We start from the raw sequence: 21144 nt of genomic DNA on the forward strand, positions 1-21144 counted from the left end.
CATCTGTTATAATGTGGATGACCCTAGAGGGTATTATGCTTAGTGAAATAAGTTAGACAGAGAAAAACAAATACTGTATGATATCACTTACATATGGAATTCAAAAAATAATACAAATGAATGTATATAGCAAAACAGAAACAGACTCACAGATATAGAAAACTAGTGGTTACCAGTGGATAAAGGGAAGGGGGTGGATGATAGGGGTCAGGGATTAAGAGATACAAACTACTAGTATAAAATAGATAAGCAACATGAATATATATTTCAGCATAGGGAATTATAGCCATTATCTTGTAATAACTTTTAATGGAGTATAATCTGTAAGAATATTGAATCACTATGATGTACATTTGAAACTAATATAATATTGTAAATGAACTATGCTTCAATTTAAAAAAGAATAATTAAAAAGTAAACCCACTCTTTGTTATTTCCCATGATGTAGGAAAGCTATGTTGTGAAAAAAGTCCAAAGTAATACTAGAAAGTAAAACAACTCTGACATAAAGTTAAAACACTTTACATCATAGGTATATTCCTAGTTATCTTGATTGAACTAATGCTAAATATAAAATGAGAATCACATCAATCAAGTGTAGTTAGAAATAATGGGTGGTAGAGAAAAACTACCAATGACTTACAACCTGGATAATCCACAGTTGAATAATTGAGAGTTTATTTGATATCAGATCCAGATCAATGACTCTATGGAGAGTGAATCCTACTTTATTTCACAAATATTTATTTTTGATAAATTGTATGGTGTTCTTTAATGCCTAGTTTAAAAAAGTCTCTTCATTAAGGTGAATGTTTTGAGAGTTAATAAAAAAGTGAAAGCTAATTTTTAAGAAGTTACTAAATGAAAAAATGTTTCTTACTTAAACTAATATATAATCCCCAGCTAATTCTGTGATTTTAAAAATTCTGTGATAATTTAAAATAAACTTGTATTTTAACTCCTTTATCTCAGAAGGAATTTTATAGGTATGAAATACTCACCTAAAAGTGCATTTTTTCCATGATCATCTGGTAGAAATCGCTTGTCTACAGCACACACTAGGATGTGTTCAGGAAGATTGGGAGACTTGGCCCCCACCAGGAGGAATCCTGCTGGGATGTCGATTTGTTCCATACACAGAGATACCAAACGCAAATCCTTTCCTGCTTGACAAAAACCTAAAAACCAGTAAAAAGGACACAGTGGAATGTTTAGAGAGTTTATAACTCCTCATCACCCATTTGGAGAGTTGATTACCTGTGGGAATCACTATTAAGGACTAAATTTAAAGTCCATGTACTCCAACCAAAAGACACATCTATCATATGTGCTCCTCTGAGCAGAGCTAAAAAGACACTAAAAGGAGGTATTTCCAACTGTTTTAGCCAACACTGATGACTTTACATTTTCTGATCCACAAGTAAGCAAATGATAAATACACAGCAAACTCTGAAAAACATACGGAATTTTTATGTGCACATCATATAGTATTTTTACTTTCAATGCAAATTCACTTCTCTAAATGGGCACAATCATAGAACACAGATGTTCTCCATTTCATATAGGAAGAGACTGAAGCTCGGAGTTTGGTGAATCATAAATGAATGGATCAGAACTAGAACTCAGAACTGTTTAGGTTATTTGCACTAGGAAAGACATGACAAAACCTTACATATCAATTTACATTCCCACCAACAGCGCAAGAGGTTTCCCTTTTCTCCACACCCTCTCCAGCATTTATTGTTTGTAGATTTTTTGATGATGGCCAGTTAAAAAAAACAAAACAACCATACATAACCACTTTGTAACCGTAATGTATTACATTAATTCATTAGTTCATCATTTATTAAAAATGATTTGCAACAGATGCTGTCCTAGGCCTGGGGATAGAGCTGAACAAAGTACACTTCCTCTAAGAACTCACTTGTAGTCAATTAGAAGAATGTATAAGGAACTGATAATTACAAAACAATATTACAGAGGACAGCTATGTTCTGCTACAAAGCACCAATCTCCACATCTTCTGGGAAATGATTCCCACCACTCTAGTTATGTGATTTCCCTGGACAGCTGTGATATTCCAGATTGAGCTGGAGCTGGCACCCAGTCCAAGACGGGCCACTGGAATATCCCACCTTTCTGGTCATAGCTGATCACTCCAGGTGTGGGTACCCGACATAAACCAGGACAATGGAGGATGGACACCTAACTCTCACACACAAACCTGAGGAGACCACCATCATTATTGCCCAATACAAAGTGGGCCAGAACCATGCTAGGTTCTCCCAGCATCAATTCATATTATGATGTTAACCAAATGCCAAGAAACAGTTGGAGGCCATCAGTTAGTATATGAGAAATAAAAAGAAAACAACATCCAAACATTGTATGAAGTTATGGTGCATAGGAATCTGCTGCATGGTCTGGATCATTAAACCTCAAAAGCAGACACAATGGAATAAGAAAAAGCAAGAAATCAAAGACTAGAATGATAAAGACACTGGGCTTCAACCATTTCAAGCTTGTAGATCCCCTTTTAACCTTAAAAAATTCAAATATAACTTCTAGTGTTCACAAATTGAGAAAAATAATATCAAAATGTTATTGTGAATTCTTTAACAATTTAAATGAATCTGTATTTTATTATTCACAATATCATGTATATTTATTTGGACAATAGTCATTTATACATGTGAGTCATATTATTTATTCAGTTTACAAACATATTTTGGAGCCTATAGATACATAGAACCCTTAAAAAAATCTGCTGTCCCCACCCCCATTAAGGGACAAAATTCACATTTTTGAAAGTTGGGAGATGATGATGATGATGATGATGATGATACTAGTGACAGTTAAAATTTATGGAGCGCTTAACATAAGACAGGTACAGTGCTAAACACTGCAGAGATTTTCTCATTTAATTCTCTCAACAACTCTAGCTAGGTATCACTATCTCTTTTTCATATATGGAGAAAATGAGGCTCAGAAAGGTGAGAGTATTTGTCCAAGGTTACAAAATGAGTCCCATAATGTCCAGTGATGTTAGACATGGAAAGTTTGCTATATAAAAACAGGTGAAAAGCATATTATTCAACTTGGCCAAAAAAAAGCGCTTAAGAATAGTTATAATCCAGAGCTGAAACCTGGAGGGGTGAACACAGACTTTTTCATGAAATTCTGAAATACTAAATCTAGGGGCATTTTAAAGTCTCAAAAGGAGCATTAATTTTTTTAATCAAAGGAATTATTAATTTGTGTATAGACAGTAAACCTAGAAACAGATCTCCCCTAGGAGGTAGCACCTTTATTATGACTTTCTCCAAAAGGCAAAACATAAAATACCCTCCCAAATGGTGTAGAAAATTCAATGATGAGAGGTTTACGATTACCTATTGATGGAAACAGGATGCTTGAGGAGCTTTCTCTGTCACTAAGAAGTAGTACTACAACCTTCTTAAACTTACAGTCATTCAATATTAGAAAGAATAGACAAGTCTGTACCAATCTGTACCAATTTGCAATTACAAGCTTTTTAGAACATCAGAGCTATATGGAACCTCAAGGTCATCTGATAACAGGATTTTCCAACAAGTAGTTATCAAAATCCCAGAGATTCGTAAAGGTATTCCATGATACTTGGGAACTATAAGTGAAACTAAAATAGATAACATTACCAATTTCTGAAAACTAATAAATAATTATTCTAATATCCTACTTTCACTTTATTATTATTATTTTTTATAAATTTATTTATTTATTTATTTTTGGCTGCATTGGGTCTTAGTTGCTGCTCACGGACTTTCTCTAGTTTTGACGAGTGGGGGTTACTCTTCGTTGCGGTACGCAGGTTTCTCATTACGGTGGTTTCTCTTGTTGTGGAGCATGGGCTCTAGGGCACGCGGTCTTCAGTAGTTGTGGTGTGCGGGCTCTAGAGCACAGGCTCAGTAGTTGTGGTGCACAGGCTTAGTTGCTCCGCGGCATGTGGGATCTTCCCGGACCAGGGCTCAAACCCGTGTCCCCTGCATTGGCAGGTGTATTTTAACCATTGCACCACCAGGGAAGTCCCTAATATCCTACTTTTAAAACAGAATGTTCTAAGGGCTTTCCATGCTATACATGTAGGGGTAGTGGAAATCAGCTGAACGAACTCAGGACTCACTCAGCTGAACCCCATATCAATGTGTGGTTTTGATTACTACACATTTTAAAATTGATTTTATTATCAGTCACATGTATTGATGTGTTGCTTAATTTATATACCCATAATGGGCTGTTGGCTAATAATGGGAAGCTTAGGGAACACGGATTTGATGGACACAGTCATTTTATAAGTGTACCTAAGATGCTCTCTGCTAGATATGAAAGTTAGATTCAACCCCAACCCCACTCATCAAATTATAAAATTATATAAAATGCACCAATATGTTTCTAGGGCACCAAAAAAAAAAAAAGCAATGATAAGGTAAAATTTTAGTGATTATAATCCAATTTGGCTTTTCATGTAAGAGGGAAAAGGCTACCTCTTTCAGCAGCATGTTATTTGTACAGAAATTCTGCAAACAACAGCCTGAAACGTTTTCATCACGTAGAGCAAAAATTATAAAAATAAATTAGTACATCCTTTTAATCCTAAAGCATACAAACCCCAAAATTTGGGTATTAAAAGTAGATTTTGACTCTTTTTTTGATGCTGGGAAATATTTAAATACATTTGGCTCCCCTTCTCCACCCCCCAAAAGTATAACATTTTATTTTTGAATTTGTCAACAAAACATGCTTTTCCTTACACAACCAATTTAAAATAAATTAAACAGCAATGACTGAATGATAAAATTTAGGCAATATTTTCTCATGCATGAATAATATCAAAGAGTATATTAATATACTAATCTAAAATAAATATTTTCTACTTAAAATCTATTCTTTATCACATGCCATATAGTGACAGAATTAGTTTTTAAATTCCTAAGGGGTTCAAAAGATTATGTATTACTATAAGAGAGATTTGTAAGTCAAAGATTGGGTAACACTAATCTATCCCAATCTCTTTAGTATGTAAATGAGGAAACTAGGGCCCAGAAAGGTTAAGAAAACAGCCCAAGGTCAAATACCCAGCAACCCACCAAGTTGGGACCCAGGTCTCTTGACTCCAGGTTAGAGCCTCCTTCGTCCTCGTTAACATCGCTCTGACTCACAGAATGCTTCACCTTCCCTGGTCTGATGTAGGACCCTCTCCTATAGCTTCTTCCTTGCCTATCCTTGCTGAGTCTCATCACTCAACTTTCCAGGCTGAATCCTGGGGGGTACTTGACACAGTAGCCCCTGCCACCCATGGGCTATGTCAGCAACCATCTGTCTCACACCTGCTGATGAATCCTTAAAATTCATGGTTTTGCAAGTCACAAAGGTGTCCCTTGATTAGAGAGGGACATTTCTGGTGAGCTTTCTCAAAGCAATACATTGCAGCCAAAGGGAGATTAAGGGGGAAAAGTACAATTTCAGTTTTGGGCTAAACAGGGATAGAGTAGAGAAGACACAGTCAGTGTGGAAAATATCTGAAGAAAGCAGGATTTTCTCTGGAAGAAAGATGATTTCAGAGTGGTTTCTGTGGTATAATGAAAACTACACAGTCCACTCAAATTAAGAAGCACAAATAGCTTTCAGGGCTACAGCATTTGAAGGTTTTCCCATTTATGATATGAGGACACCTAGAGGTGAAAAGTAATAATTATTAATGACGATTCTAGGAGAAGAATGTTTTTCTCATAGAAGGAGGAAGCAAACCTCCTCTTAAAATTTTTTTTCAGAAAGTGCTTGTGACAATGAAAAGAGAAAATGTCCTATTTTATCCTAAAAAGAAAACCGTAATCATGGGAGCATATAAAAGGGGAACAGGAACCAACTGAAATTGCTACCAATGGCCAAAACTGGAAAAATTGGAGCAAAAAAATAAAGTAGTATTGGATTATAACCCAAAACATAAAATAAATATTCATAAGTGTATAATGATATAAATAAATGACTGTATAAATTAATAAACGAGGGAGAAGAGACAAATTTCCATGCAGTAGAATTCCAAATAATGTATTAGATACTCTGCCCTCGAGGATGTGGAGAATAGCTCCCTATTCCTTAAGTGTGGGCTGAGTGCAGTGACTTTCTTCCACAGTAATGGTAATGAGGGCGGGGCGGGGGGGGGGGGAGCGTGGAGATAACACTATCTCAGCCAGGTGATCAAGGTCAACATCAATAGTCATAAATCATGTTGATAGTACTTACCCTTGATATAGTATGATGAAAATGGCACTTTACCTCTGTGATCTTCCTCCCCCAAACCCATACCCCAGTCTAATCAGGAGAAAAACATCAGACAAATTCCAATAGAAGGTCTGCTAGAATATACCTGACCTATAATCCCCAAAACTGTCAGGGTCAGCCAAAACAAGGGAAGTCTGAGAAACTGTCACAGCCAAGAGGAGCCTAAGGAGACATAACGACTAAATCTAATGTAGTATCCCAGATGGGATTCTGGAACAGAAAGAGGACATTAGGTAGAAACTAAAGAACACAAATAAACTATGGACTTTCATTATTACTAGAATTACTAGTAATGTAACATGCTAACAATAGGGCAAACTGTGGGGATATATAGAAACTTTGTACTATTTTAGCAATTTTTCTGTAAATCTAAAACTGTTCTTAAATAAAGTCTAACAAAGAACAGACTTGTTGTCAAGGAAGTGGGAGGGATGGATTGGGAGTATGGGGTTAGCAGATGCAAATTATATACAGAATGGATAAACAACAAGGTCCTACTGTATAGCACAGGGAACTGTATTCAGTATCCTGTGATAAACCGTAAAGGAAAAGAATATATATGTGTGTGTGTGTGTGTGTGTGTGTGTGTGTATGTATGTATATATGTATAACTGAATCACTTTGCTGTACAGCAGAAATTAACACATCATTATAAATCAACTACACTTAAATTTTTTTTAAGTCCATTTTTAAAATGTCCTGTTTTATCTTCTTGCCTTCTAGTTAATCACCAGCACAAGCCACACAGGTGATTTAATTAAGAGGAAAGAGAATAGGTAAGAAAGAAAAGACAAGGCTGAGTCCAGGAACAGGGTCAGGAAGAAATCAATCCAAGGCCAGAAATGGTTGCAAAGTCAAGGAAAAGTTCCTGAGTTCACTTTGTAGTTAGTTTGAGAATATGCTCACAAGGGTCTGGACTGTTTCCTCCAAACCTTCATTCTTGGGATTCAGATCAGCTAATTATATACAAAATATATCATCAGGGATCCCCAAATAAGAAAAAATATATTATGCAAAGAGCAATATTTAATGTAGTTTTTTAAAAAGATTGAAAATAAGCTCTGTGTGTCTCTAAAGAAGTAGCTAAAGAATCTATGAAATGTGATTATATTTCAAGACCTATAGGATCCAGATATCTGGTGTAGCAGGTAGTTCGATTTCCCCACTATTAGAAATATGTCAGAAAATTAATATAATAAATATTAAATCTCAATTAAAACCTAAGATAAAATAAGAAGTAACCTTATTACTCCCCTCTAGGGTAATTTTAAATTATATCTGAACTAATCCTGAAAGAAAGATAGGATCTTTCTTTTAGAGGCTACTGGAGGACCTGGGAAACAGTACCCTAAGGCGGGGGTGTAAGCCTATTTACTGTAGTCAAGGAAAGAAAAGTACGTTATGGGGCACACAAATAATTTATTTGACAAACTTGCCCCTACTCTCAAACTCATTTTCTGGGAGTAATACTGACGTGCTGCCTTAAAACCAAGACTCTTGCAGCAAGTGATTTTTTTTTTTTAATTTTATTTATTTATTTTTGGCTGTGTGGGGTCTTCGTTTCTGTGCGAGGGCTTTCTCCAGCTGCGGCAAGCGGGGCCCACTCTTCATCGCGGTGCGCGGACCTCTCACTGTCGCGGCCTCTCCCGCTGTGGAGCACAGGCTCCAGACGCGCAGGCTCAGCCATTGTGGCTCACGGGCCCAGTTGCTCCGTGGCATGTGGGATCTTCCCAGACCAGGGCTCGAACCCGTGTCCCCTGCATTGGCAGGCAGACTCTCAACCACTGCGCCACCAGGGAAGCCCCGCAGCAAGTGATTTTAATTTTAAAGGGGAGCCATAGTACAGAGCCCTTCTTTGTAAACCTCATCTGCATTTCCTTAATAGCCAAGGTTTTCACTTCACAGAACCAGATTTTGCATTCTCCAATTATCTCCAGCTTGAAGGTTACAGAGTAATCTAAATGGGGGAGGGGAAAGTTTACTGAAACAGCTGTAAACACAAACTAATCAAAGCAGTATTTGGAGGCCTAAACTTTGGCGGCCCTTTACCCCTTTAGACATCAACTGCCTCCCAGCAGGGTAGGAACCTACCAATAATTTACATAAGAAATTAGCAACCAGAATTTACATCTGAATGGCACCCCCAGAAGCCCATGGGGTGTTAAGTATCTGCTTATCTAAATTGCCTCTAAAAATAGCTTTACCTTCCTTTAAGTCTTAGGAGTCTTAGGTAAATAGAGGATTTCCCATGAAGAGGTGGTATGCTGAAACAAATCCAGGCACTGTATTGCCCTATTTCACTGTTATATTCATAAGGAAAATTTCAGGGCTCTTCTGCCTTTGAGGGAGAGGACTCTTAGAACTACCTTAGAATGAGCCAAGCTGAAAGAGCTATGGGCAAACTATAAACTATCAAATTATGAACTAATTAGAAATCAGGCTGGGATGGCCAGAAAACAGCACCGTATACCACTAAATGGAGGGAAGAGAGTATAACTTAAGTTGTTACATCACCAAAACCATGAAATACTGAAAACGTTTTATGTAGGATTTTCTTTTTAAAAGTGTGGTTAAAGCCTTGGTAGAAGAGGAGGTTGAAGATAAATAAACTGGGATTATCAAAATATGTTCATTTTAATCTTCTAGCGATAACAGTATACTGGATGAATGTTCAAAATATATGGAAAAGGTAAATATTAAAACACCTGATATCTCTGTAATTGTTTTGAGAGTGGAACAGAAAGACGTAGAAAGAGAGATCACTAAAATAAAGTTTCTGAAAGAGTCACATTCTTGCAGGAAGCACCTGGAGCATTGAAAAAGTCCTGAGCTAGGTCTAGGCTTGCCTCTGCCACATACCATCTCAGAGAAGTCATTCAATTGCTGTGAATCTCAGTCTCTTCATCTATAAGATGGGGTGATAATGCTTGTCTTTCTTAATAGACACCTGCTATGAAATCACAGGCAATAATGTGAGTGACAGCATAATCATTCCTCATTCCTTTCTGTAATTACTGGTTTCCAGCCTTGAGCATCCCATGCAGTGATTGGAAACTAGCCAGACAATATTAGAGGAATTGGAAAAAAAAAAAAAAAAAAGAAAGGAAACCCACCATCTGTAGTGCAAGACCCTTCGGGGGCAGGTTTTTGTGAATAGGGAATTGGTGGGCTATTTGAATCAGACATTTCTTCATCATCTTCGTCATCTTCCATTTCATTTACTGTTAGATTGTTAGAAAAATCCAGGCTTCCATTTTGAGTGTAGCGGTGTACCAAATCTTTATCCAGATCCTCCACCTTGGGTTTTACATCTGGGTAAGCAAATAAATCATAGCTAACTTAATAAAAATGCTTGTGGGAAAATAACCAAAAGAAAAATTCATAGTTCTGAAAAATATCTGAGGACAGGGAGACTGGCATTGGCTAACATTTAACCCATTTATTTCAGATATCCCCAGATTTGGAGATCCCACTTCTATTAAAAGGAGTCTAGGAATGTGTGGGATTGAGAAACTTACCTGCAGATGAGAAAGGATGCTGGTCAGGGTCCAAGTAAAGCTGGGAAAAAATTGGTCGTGGTACCACACTACTACATCTGAGAGAGGCTTCTATGGAGTTGTGGAGAGCTTCTTCAAATCGAGCAGATTTCAGTTGCCCAGCATATGAATTCCCCATGGTCTACACTACCTCCCAAAGAAAAAGAGAAAGGAGAAAATTGATACAATTAGAGGGCCATATGTCTGCAAAGTACACAGATAGCTGATATAAACTATACCCATATATCCTAAGATTGGAACTATATGAACTTTACCTATATTTCTTGAGACAACTTATCAATTTATCTGTTACATCACTTTTGCTTCTTGCCTTTAGAATCCAGAGGGGCTTTCAAAAAGCCCCTTTAAGGGATCTTGTATCTGAGGATCAAACCATAATAAGTGCTTTAAGTGAAGGTTCTCCAACTAGTAAATCAAGACTGACCTGTCAATCGTGAAGCCCAGCATGGTGACAATGGGGCCACACCTTCTTAAACTGGTGGGCTGCCAAAACCCCATAGGAACACTATCAGTGGTTTCAGAGTAAATATCAAATTACTTCTCTCTCTACTAAGATCTTATTACCCTAGGAGGGAAAAAGAGTCTTCTCTGGAAAAAAAAATAAAAGCTTTATGATAACATATTTAACAAATTCCTGAAAGCAAGATTTGAGCCTTTTAAAATTCAAAGAACTTGTTCATGTATTATTAGTATTTATTTGAAAAATAATGTTATTCCTTATGCTTAGTTTCAATCACAGTCTTATTTGGGACCCTTTAGGAAAGTACAGAACAAGAAGTTTTGAAGCAATCGCCTTTACTTCTCATTACTAGTTACAAAAACTTCCATATATATCAATAATAACTAAACTTATTGGGTGCTAACTGTTGGCTATGCTAACGATTGGTCTGAGGTCCCCAAGACCCTTTCCATGAAGTCAAAACTCTTTTCAAACTATTACTAGGATATCATTTGCCTTTTTCATTCTCATTCTTTCATACGTTTACAGTGGAATTTTCCAGAGGCTATATGATGTGTGATATTGCAACAGATTGAATGCAGAAGCAGACAGACTACTCTTTTCACTAACTTTTTTTGGGGGAAATACAGTTATTTTTCATGTTATTTATGTTGCTATATAATGGGCTTATTGTTAATTTTTTAAATTAATAAATACTTTGAAATTTTCTTAATTCTAATAAATATAATATACATAAACAAAACTCAATCATTTTTAGGAGTATAAAGGGGTTATGAGATGAAAAGTCTGAGAACTGTTGGGCTAGACAGTATACCAAGCACTTCCCAAAAATTACTTTATTTAATCCTCAGTATTCTGAAGTAGGTATGACCTCTTCCCACTTCATAAATGAAAAAACTGAGGCTTGGAGAAGCCAAGTGACTTGCTCACTATCACCCCACCGGTAAAGGTCAGAACCAGGACTCAATATCCAGATGACAAATCTTGCACTCCTAGAGGATGGGCTCAACATGGGTAAATCTCATTTCAAGAAACGCAATTTTGAGAATATCTTAGCTCCACTTTCCCCGTCAAGGAGAGGGGTAGATATTAAATTTCATCTGTATCTCCAACTCTGACTCCCTGGAGGACTATTTGAGAGGACCCTGAGCATGCATCAGGCTCAGCAGGTAAAGGGAGCCAAGATCCAGTGGTGATGACCCCTGAGCAGAGAAGGGGTGATGCATACCACATCTCAACCCTCCTCTCATGTTTCCTAGATCACACAAAGGAGCTCCATAGGAGATTTTGGTGGCCCTGAACTGCTTCTATATATAGCAAAGGAGGCTTCTTACATGATTCCTGGTAGCAGTGAATAGTATACAGAGATTCCCATCAGAGGGTCTCAGTTTATCAAAGCTTTGTTGGAGATTCCTATGATTTGGAGGAAAAGCTGTAATCATATTTTGACAACCTTTCTCAAAGTAGGTAATAAGAAACCAAATGCCATGGATTTAAATTACTAGGTTCCTCTTCACAAGAAAAAACCATTTTGTAACTATGTGAGGTGATGGATGTTAACTAAACTAATTGTAGTAATAATTTTGTAATATATACACATATCAAATAGTTATGTTGTACACTTAAAACTAATATACGTTATATATGTTACATCTCAGTAAAACTGGAAAAAATAAATTACTAGGTTCTTTCTTACAGTAAGTACATACACAAAAGTATACATATAATACCCAATTCAAAGTTGTAAGTGGCAGAAAATCAACAAAGCCCGTCAAATGAAATTTTCCTGAAATATCAAGTTTTTGCCCAAGCTTCTAAAACCCCACCAGTACAACTATAAACATTTAATTTTTCTAAAGCAATTTATTTTTCAACAGAACCACGCATAATCAAAACAGGGTGCGGGTTGGAAGAGAAATATGCTGTGTCACTAGTTTATGCATCTAAAGTCAAAATCGAATAGCCATTTTACCTTTCTTCCTTGTTGAAGGGAGAAAAATACCAGGAACTAGCACAGTCAACCATGGGATTTTTTATCCATGGAGAACAATGGAATAACTTCAAAGGTGGACCTTTAGCCTTTCTCCAGAGCACCAAATGCCTAGAAATCTTGCCTCTTCTTAATCTATTACCTGCTCAACAAATTATTTTCCTTTCATCATTGAAAACCTACATTCTCCAAGAGATCTTTTTAGTTGAATAAAGAAGTGCCCAATTATACATGGAAGATTGCATGATCTCAATCCCTTCAATTTAAGCATAGATAAGGAGTAATATGACAGCTATATCAAATGAATATTGTGCTGATTAAAATATTAAAGTAACATAAACAGGGGCGATCCAGTTTCACCACCATAAAACATACACATAATCCTACAAAGGCATAATCCTGAGCAATACTGAGATGAAGACAACAGGAAGTACCTGTGGAACAGCCTTGGGAGAGTAAAAAGAAGGGGCTGACTATTCCAGATGAAAACATAACTGAGCAGTTTTAAAAATGATAATGATAAGGTGAATGATAAAAAAACTGACCCCAAACTTTTTTGGTGCTGAGTATGGAGTTCTTCATTGACAGTTCAATGCTACCCAAAGATGGGCAGAGTTCAAAGGAAAAAGCTTTTCTAGTGCAATGTATTCTTAATATCATATGCCATAATATTTAGTGTCACTGAAATCATTGGCCTTATCCACCTAGATTACCAGCCTTCCTTTCCTCTGAATCTCAAACAGCCCCCAGGGCCTGCAATGACATAGCATCCTACTAAGAGTCAGTGTGAATAAATCTAACTTCAGGTCAGAAAATGGAGAATTACTTTTTAGAATCAGTTGTTAAATGAAATACAAAAAGAACAGACTTGTGAATTCTGTACATATGCAGATATTTTATGTCTCTGGCTGACATTAAGTTTGTGAGACTGCAGCGTATTGCTTTTCCATATTTTCTTTTATTACTGTGTAATTACACAGGGAAAACTATATTAAATGTTTTGTTATAGCACTACAGACCTCTGAGATGCAAATAGGCACTCTTGGGGCATTGAGGAAATCTCTAAGAAAGGGATGGTACCCAATATGAGCTCTTTCTGCACCACTAATTAATTGCTCAAAATACAAGTGGAATCAAGTACAAACCACCATGACAGTGTGGTTTGGTGCCTCTCTGCTCTAGCCTTTTCTCTTCTCTACAGAAAGAAAGACAAAAGAAGGGCAGAGTAGAACAGGCAGCTTCTATCACTGGTGGCTTTAGGAATAGGGACTGGAGCCATAAGGAAAAGAGTAGCTTTGGAAACAGGTGCCTGCTAATGCCTCCATCACCTCTCCTCAACTCCTTTTCTGCTGAAAATGGAAAGGAGAAGCAATACACCCTGCAAGAGGCTACAACTTGATCAGTAATGTTTTCATTCCCTTTTTGTCAATGGTTTCATGGTTAATAATTACTGTATTATTAATGCAGTAACTACTTTTATAGTAGTTATTAAGTACACAGGAAACAAGGAGAAAATTTTCCTTTAACCTAACTCTCCAAAGGCTTTTTTAAAGCGTCAGATCAGATTTCAGAATATATACATATATATATTCTGATTTTTCAAATGTTCAGTTATATGTGAAGCACATATCACAGTGGTAGGCACCTAGCAGGCAGATGATATAGCTGCTGCTGTCATTATTATTCTTACTAGTGATGGTCATAGTGGTGATGGTAGTAGCAGTAATTGTCATCATTGTTATTGGCAAGAAATGTGAAAGGAAACATTCTTCGTTGAACCATTATAATAGTAGTAACATGGAGAACTTACTAACCACCAGGAAAATACTGTTACTGCCCCCATTTTTAGGAGAACTGAGGCCTAGAGAAGTTAAGGTACTTGCCCAAGGTCATACTATGAGAAAAGGCCAAGAGACAGGAGTGGACTCTAATCAGTTTGTCTACAGCAGCAGCTGTCTTAGGCTATCTAATCATGTATGCCATTCAGTTGTTAAAACACCTACGATAATGACCCAACTGGGAAATGGATACTCCATAAAGTACTCCTAAATTGCCAAGCCAAGCCAAGCCAAAATAAATAAATAAATAAATAAAAATCAAGGAAGAAGATTTTTGTTTGCTGATTTGTCCTTGTCTACATATATCATGGCTGCAAGACAAGGCTGAAAAGGGAGTTTGAACGTAGGATATGGGATGAATAGACACAAAACCAAGCAACAATTTAAAAAATTGAAACAAAATAAAAACACCACCTCTCTCTTCAATTAAAAAAACCCAAAGCTCACTTTACATGTTAGATGAAAGGTAAAAATGAACAAAGAGTAAATTACTTCACAAAGAATAACTAAATTGCCCCTCGATATCTTCAGGGATTTGGTTATAGGACCCTGGTGGGTACCAAAATCGGCAGATGCTCGAGTCCCGCATATTAAAAGGCCAGTACAGTCGGCCCTCCGAATAGGCGGGTTGATTGAATCTGTGGATGCAGAACCCTTGGATACAGAGGGCCGGCTGTGCACACATACAGGAGAGGAAGCACAGGCCTGCCCCTAGACTCCAAAGCATCAGATCAATTGGCATCATGTCCCCTGACTTTGGGAATTCTCTTGCTGATACCCGTTTTTCCCCATTGTTTTCAACTTTAGAAGATGCAGTCATATTTCATTAATTCATTATGTGGCAAATCTAGAAATCAAAAACATTCTTATCAACTTCCTAAAATATTAGGAATGTTTACATAACTCTTCCTATCTTCCTCCAATCTTTCCCCTTTCTAAAAGAAATTTTAATTTTTCTAGTGAAGACAAGAGAAAGTTTTCTAAAGAATGATAAAAAGAAATGAATTTGAGACTGTATCTTCCTTGTCTTTCTTCTCACATCCATGTAAAAAGAAGTAGTAGATTTCAGATATTGCCCAATCTATTACTGTTAAAAAGTTAACACAATTTAATTTCAATTTCCCTCATTCATCCATGGTAGGACACAATTTAGGTAGGTAGAAGTCACAAGAAAAAGACTACAATATTGATAATATGATATGAATTTACTAGAAATTTCATAAATACATTTCTTGTAAAGATAATATCAATGCAAGCAGAAAAAAGCCTAGAAGTACATAAAATAAACTGTTAATATTTATCTATTGGGGTGGAGTTGTTTTTAAATGATCTTTCTATTTCCTTATCGGTATCTTCCAATTTTTAAAGTAGTGAACAATATTATAACAATAAATGAAAAGGAAAATATCATATAGCAACTGAGTTAATCCCAACTCTATGACTATCCCTGAACAAGTAGTTTTAAAAATAGACTTATTACTCAGAAAGACAGTAAGAACAATGGAATTTGCAACGTGCACACCCCCACCCTCTTCCTGGTATTTTAGATTCCAGGGGAAATATAATTCATTCCAGTGTTTAAACTAAGAAACTCCCATTAAGAGTTGGCATTTCTACTACTACCTTCTAGCATAAGACTCCAAAGCATTTTTTCCCAGTTATGATACACTTGTACTGACCCAACCATCTCCCCCAACAAGTTCTTTTGACCAAGTAAAACTATTTTCAAGGTACTGCACTTGGGCTATTAATAAAGGTTGACTTTATCTGGAGAAGGTAAGCATTAATTTTTTTTAAAGTAGTTTTTAAAAGGTTTCATCACAGTTAGTGACTAGTAAGAACAAGACAAACTGATTTTTTTTTAAATCATGTACAGTTGGCCTTTGGTAGCAGCGGGTTTCTGCACCTAACCACGAAATCAGTCCTCAGTTGGTTAAATCTGAGGATGCAGAAGCCGGCAGATGTGGAGGACCAACTATTCTAGCCATTTTAAATAAGGGACTTGAGCATCCGTGGATCTTGGTATCTGCGGGGTCCTGGAACAAATGCCCTGTCGATACCGAGGGAGGGCTGTAGGGTGTAAAAGAAAAAGAACTGAATCTAAGACACTAGGGTTGCCTGGTTTTAATAGCAAATTAGGTTATGGAGCAGGTAGATGGGAATATATATTTTTTAGAAGGTTTCAAATTTGTAGTTCCAAGCTTTGTCTACTGAAAAGTCCCAGAAGCAATGACAATTCAATAAACAATAAGCACTTCCTAGTACTCTGTGGTTTCCTACTAGCATACTCACTGAAAAGAATCAAGTCTCCCTGAAGGCTCCAATTCCAGGTCTGGGGCAGGAAATACCACATTTGGAACTACACATTATGTGGTTGGTTGAATCCGTGGTTACCAAGGGCTGACTATGGGACTCGAGCATCTGTGGATTTTGGTATCTGCGGCAGGTCATGGAACCGACTCCCCCGTGGATACTGTGGGACAACTGTACACACTATGATCCTTGAACATCTTGTGCCAGCAAGCAAAGAAGCTATCAGAGACTAATTGGTCATGTCAAAAGACATAGGAATCAACATGAAGGGTTCCCACGGGCCAAAGATGAGAGAAATTGAACATAAAAGAGAATAAATGCAATGGACTGAAGCACATTTAAAATATAAAAATGGGCAAATTAATTTTGCCTCTCAACTAGAAAAAGAGAACTCCTCTTGGGGGGAAAAAAAAAAAAAACCCAAACAAAGCACCTGATTTCATGCTACTAACAGAAAAAGGAAAGAGTGAAACATTTATCCTGCTCTTCCTATACTCTGAAGAATCCAAACAGCCCTGGTTCTTGAGACTTTTTATTTTTTTGATGAAGAATTCCAATTAATAAATGTAGAAAGAATGAAAGAATTTTAAAATGATCATTACGCAACCCTTAATGCAAAATTCATTTAGGCAATGAGAATAAGTGAAACCATTAGATAAAAGGTTGATGCGGAGGGGTCAGTCACCTCCTGAACCACTGATCAAGTTTAGCATCACTAAAAGTGAGGCAATGAGACACCGTGTGCCTCCCCATGGGAGACAATATGAAGCACACACACTACCTAGGACGTATTCCTGCCAAAGGGTGTAAGGAATGTAGTCAAACTCTAGAGCTAACTTCCATTTATAGGATGGAGGACCAAGTTAAATGAAACCAAGTGGAAACAAGCAGATTCAGAAAGAGGGACAGGTAGACAGAGCAACTGATCCAGTTTCTGCAAGGAGACAAGGTTATCTAGTTTGTAGGTGATGGAACTAGATTCAAATTTAGACTCAAAAGCCCATGGTTTTTTTTTCCCCCACTAAACCAAGCTATTTGAAATAGAAAAAAAGGTGAGAGTAAACATGATACATTCTGTTTGTGTGTGTGTGTATGTGTGTGTAGTTGTCTTCGGTTTGAATTTTTTTTTTAAGGCACAATTTATTGATTGTGCCAGGCATAGTACTAAATAGACAACTTCGTATAACTTGTCAGTGGTTTGTTATCTTTTTCGCTATAGACGTTGTCACCCACTTTCCAAAGTTTAACAATCATCCACCCAGCCAGGCAGCATTTATAGAAATCCCACTAGGGAAGTGGTTAAGCACACAGGCTCTGGAGTCACATAACCTTAATTCAAATCCTGCACCTACTACCCTGCATGATATTGGGCAAGTTACTTAATCTCTCATCTGTAAAATGGGGTAGTACAATCAACATCATAGGTTTTTGTGAGAATACATGAGAAGTTATGCACATATAATATTTTTAAAATAGTGCCTGGCACAAAATAAATGTGCAGAAAATGTTTGAAGTAATATGTGGGGTTTTTTTTTAAGCTTGTGCTACATCGAGGATACTAAGAAAAGTTGAGGCACCTCCTTGTATGTGTTGGGCACAGCAGTAGATCTGGGGGCATTGTTCTGGGAACAAATGACCAGCAATGTAAAAGTTCCAAAAGCTGGTGTTTGGTGGTATATACAATTCACTTATTAAGAAATTTTACAATCATACGTACAAATCGTTATTGTCCCTTATAGCTATCAGATTCTTTGACTTCATATAAAGAAGTTACTTGTTATAGGCATTACTGCTTACATGTCCTTTCTCTGTCAAAAATATTCCCTGATGAGAGTGATAATGTGTAACTACTAGAGCAAGAAATCAAACATGGTTCTTTCAAGTTCTCTAAGAGTCTATAATTCAAAATTAAAAACGAGCGTTTTTTCACAGTTCTCTCTTTTGTGCTTTTTGCATTTAATTTATTCTTTTAAATTGATATTTGTTGCTCTTAATTAAAATTAGTTGGGTCTAGTATTTGTCTGACTCCCCCATTAAACTGCAATCACCTGGGGGAAAATATTGTGTTTACAGCTGGAGTTGAGTTTAAAAAAAAAAAAAGAATACATTGAGCTTTTTTGTGTCTTATCCAATTATACGTTAAACAGGTTTGAAGAGATACTATCTCTTCCCAAGCACATTCCAAAAAAAGCACAAAATTAATGATGCATTCAAAACAAAAGTGTTCTATTTCATTTTTATTCATCCTCCTTGCTGAAAATCTTTAGAAAATGGAAACAGATTAAAACACAAAGTTTCCAACCTCTTTTAATAGTTCTGTACATTTAAATCTGGGTGACTTTCTTTTGACAGTTTCTGAAGCCAAAAGTATTTTAAGTACTGAAATAAAAACCTAGCCCTGTAACTTTATTCTAAAATTAACTGTTTTTACCAATATACTTACAGATATGCAATATGTCTTAAATTGCCATAGAAATAATTACTGTCATATGCGAACTAATTTCATGATTATGTAAAAACTGTCAAAATTAAAAGATAAAGGACAATGCTATTTTTCCTTTGTGACAAGGAGTTACGTGTTACCACTGGAAATTTTACTTTCTTCCTTGAAATACCAGAAATTCTTCTGTAAAATAAACACATCTCATCAAGACTCTCTGGAACTAGTATAATTACCAGAGGCAATTGCTGTGTTAGATCAAAGAAGCAAAACAATAATAGGCAACGTGTGACCTCTACCATGTCACCAGAGACCAATTTTTCAACAGGGAGAAGAGTCAATAATCCAGAACAGAAAACATTAAATAACCAGAAATGCTTCCAAAGTGTGGCTTACCACATCCATCAAGGCTGCCACACTCAGAGAGTTAGGAGTCTCTGTGGTTTCCGAGAGAACAAACTTCTGGGGATTTATCACAACAATCGTTAAAATCTGCATAAAGCACCAGAGGCAAAAACCAATTTCCCAAATGCAGAGTAGAATTTCAAAAGATACTACAATGATTTTCCAAATTTCATAGGATGCTTTAACAAGTATAAGGGGAAGAACACAGATGATTAAATATTTTTCATATAACATTCACCTAATTTTTCTTATTTACCTATCCCTATTTAATTTTCCTAAGAAATTGTTTGGAAATCAGGCTATGAACATTAACCAGATAAATATAATTAGTAAGAACACATTAAAGACTTCTGCAGGTTTTTTGTTTTGTTTTCGTAATAATAAAACAAAACAGGGCTTTGGTCTCCTTTGTAATATATGCAGTTGACTAATAAGAATTATAAGGGTGCAAAGAGGGGGAAAGAAATTCCCACTCTCAGTAATTACAGTCAAATAGAAATACATTTAAAATTGACTTTTAAAAAGCACCACGAATAAAACTGTGCCTTGGAATCAGCAAAATTTGACTGATTTTCTTAGCTGCTACTGCTGTCTTCTTTCAAAATCAGATGTGAGTTAGGGACTGAACACATGTATCTGAATTATTTAACCTGCAAACACCCATTCAGCTGGTAATTCAGAGAGTAGTAAAATAGGGGCTTAGCTTAAAAGAAAAAACACTGGAAATTCAAAGCAACTGTGAACATTCTGGTCTTATAGGGATGTGTTACTCCTGCTGCCTTCATCTTTCCACTTGGTCATCTGCCCCTGTCTTTCCATCTTCTTATCTTATTAACATTGCTAATTGTATTTGTCAGTTTTGCCACAATTTCAGTGCTACTTAAACAGCTGTGGGTTTTCTCTAGGCAATTATCAGTCACTACACTTAGGTTTCTAAATTAGTTGTTGAAAGGCACTTTAACCTTGAAAAAATAGACGCAGAGCACACTGCACCGTTAAGCCTTACATTTATGTACATGTGGCTTTAAAATGAATAATTATTTAAAAGGATTTTAAAAATCACACACACAAGTAATTCAAACTTATTGTAAAGTTATACATTAGCAAGAAAATGCTTAACAAAGCCTATTCTATACTACTTATCATTTTATCTTTTCCTCTTTACTATACGATACGTATTGTAATACACACATTCTATGTCTAGGTACATGTATACAGTATATAAACTGGGCCATCAAAATACTGCCAAATTCCTCTACCTTTTACTACCTATCTGCCAGGTGGCAGCACCCTTCGAAAGTCTCCACAATCATATAAGTGGTATGTTGAAGTCACGGGCTGCATGGCAAAGAGTTCTTACCACATGCAGATTGCTCCGCTTTCCCCATTTCCTTTCAAAGAGAAAATTACTTATTCTATTTGTTTTTCTTATTCTCTATTCTTGACTCTGACATTGTTTTTCTTCTTACTACTACAAAACACACAAGAAACACAGTCAGGGAGAAACCCAAGGTTTAAAGTTATTCATCAACTGATACCCATTTCTATGAAATACAACTAAATTTAAAAAAACAAAACTTCTGTAATCCAAAAATAAGTGGCACATGAAGTGTCATGTATTCCCTTTGTATGTTAAAATAAAGTCAAAGAACTTTTTAGAGTTAAGTTTTGGCGTTTTTAAAGGTTTATAATATCCTGCTTTGGGGTCAGTCAACAACTTGTTAGAATAATTTTAAAATTAATGTAAGCTCATTCCTTACCCACCTCCCTCCCCACCCCCCACCCCAAGACCTGCCACTTTCTGCTCCAAGGAAAGAAAA

General features: G+C 36.4%; 1 protein-coding gene across 11 annotated transcripts in view; it reads right to left on the reverse strand.

Moving 5' to 3' along the window:
- GREB1L (GREB1 like retinoic acid receptor coactivator) overlaps positions 1-21144 on the reverse strand; it is a 267385-nt gene that overhangs the window by 116420 nt on the left and 129821 nt on the right. For all 11 annotated transcript variants that reach the window (XM_057526312.1, XM_057526317.1, XM_057526315.1 and 8 more), the window contains 3 exons: positions 9840-10004; positions 9435-9632; positions 1002-1178 (listed from right to left, as the gene is read on the reverse strand). In XM_057526312.1, the coding sequence (XP_057382295.1) occupies positions 1002-1178; positions 9435-9632; positions 9840-9996 (532 nt within the window). In that variant the 5' untranslated portion in view covers positions 9997-10004. The remainder of the gene's footprint in view (positions 1-1001; positions 1179-9434; positions 9633-9839; positions 10005-21144) is intronic.

This window comes from Balaenoptera acutorostrata, chromosome 13, assembly GCF_949987535.1.
Source record: "Balaenoptera acutorostrata chromosome 13, mBalAcu1.1, whole genome shotgun sequence".
NCBI lineage: Eukaryota > Metazoa > Chordata > Mammalia > Artiodactyla > Balaenopteridae > Balaenoptera > Balaenoptera acutorostrata.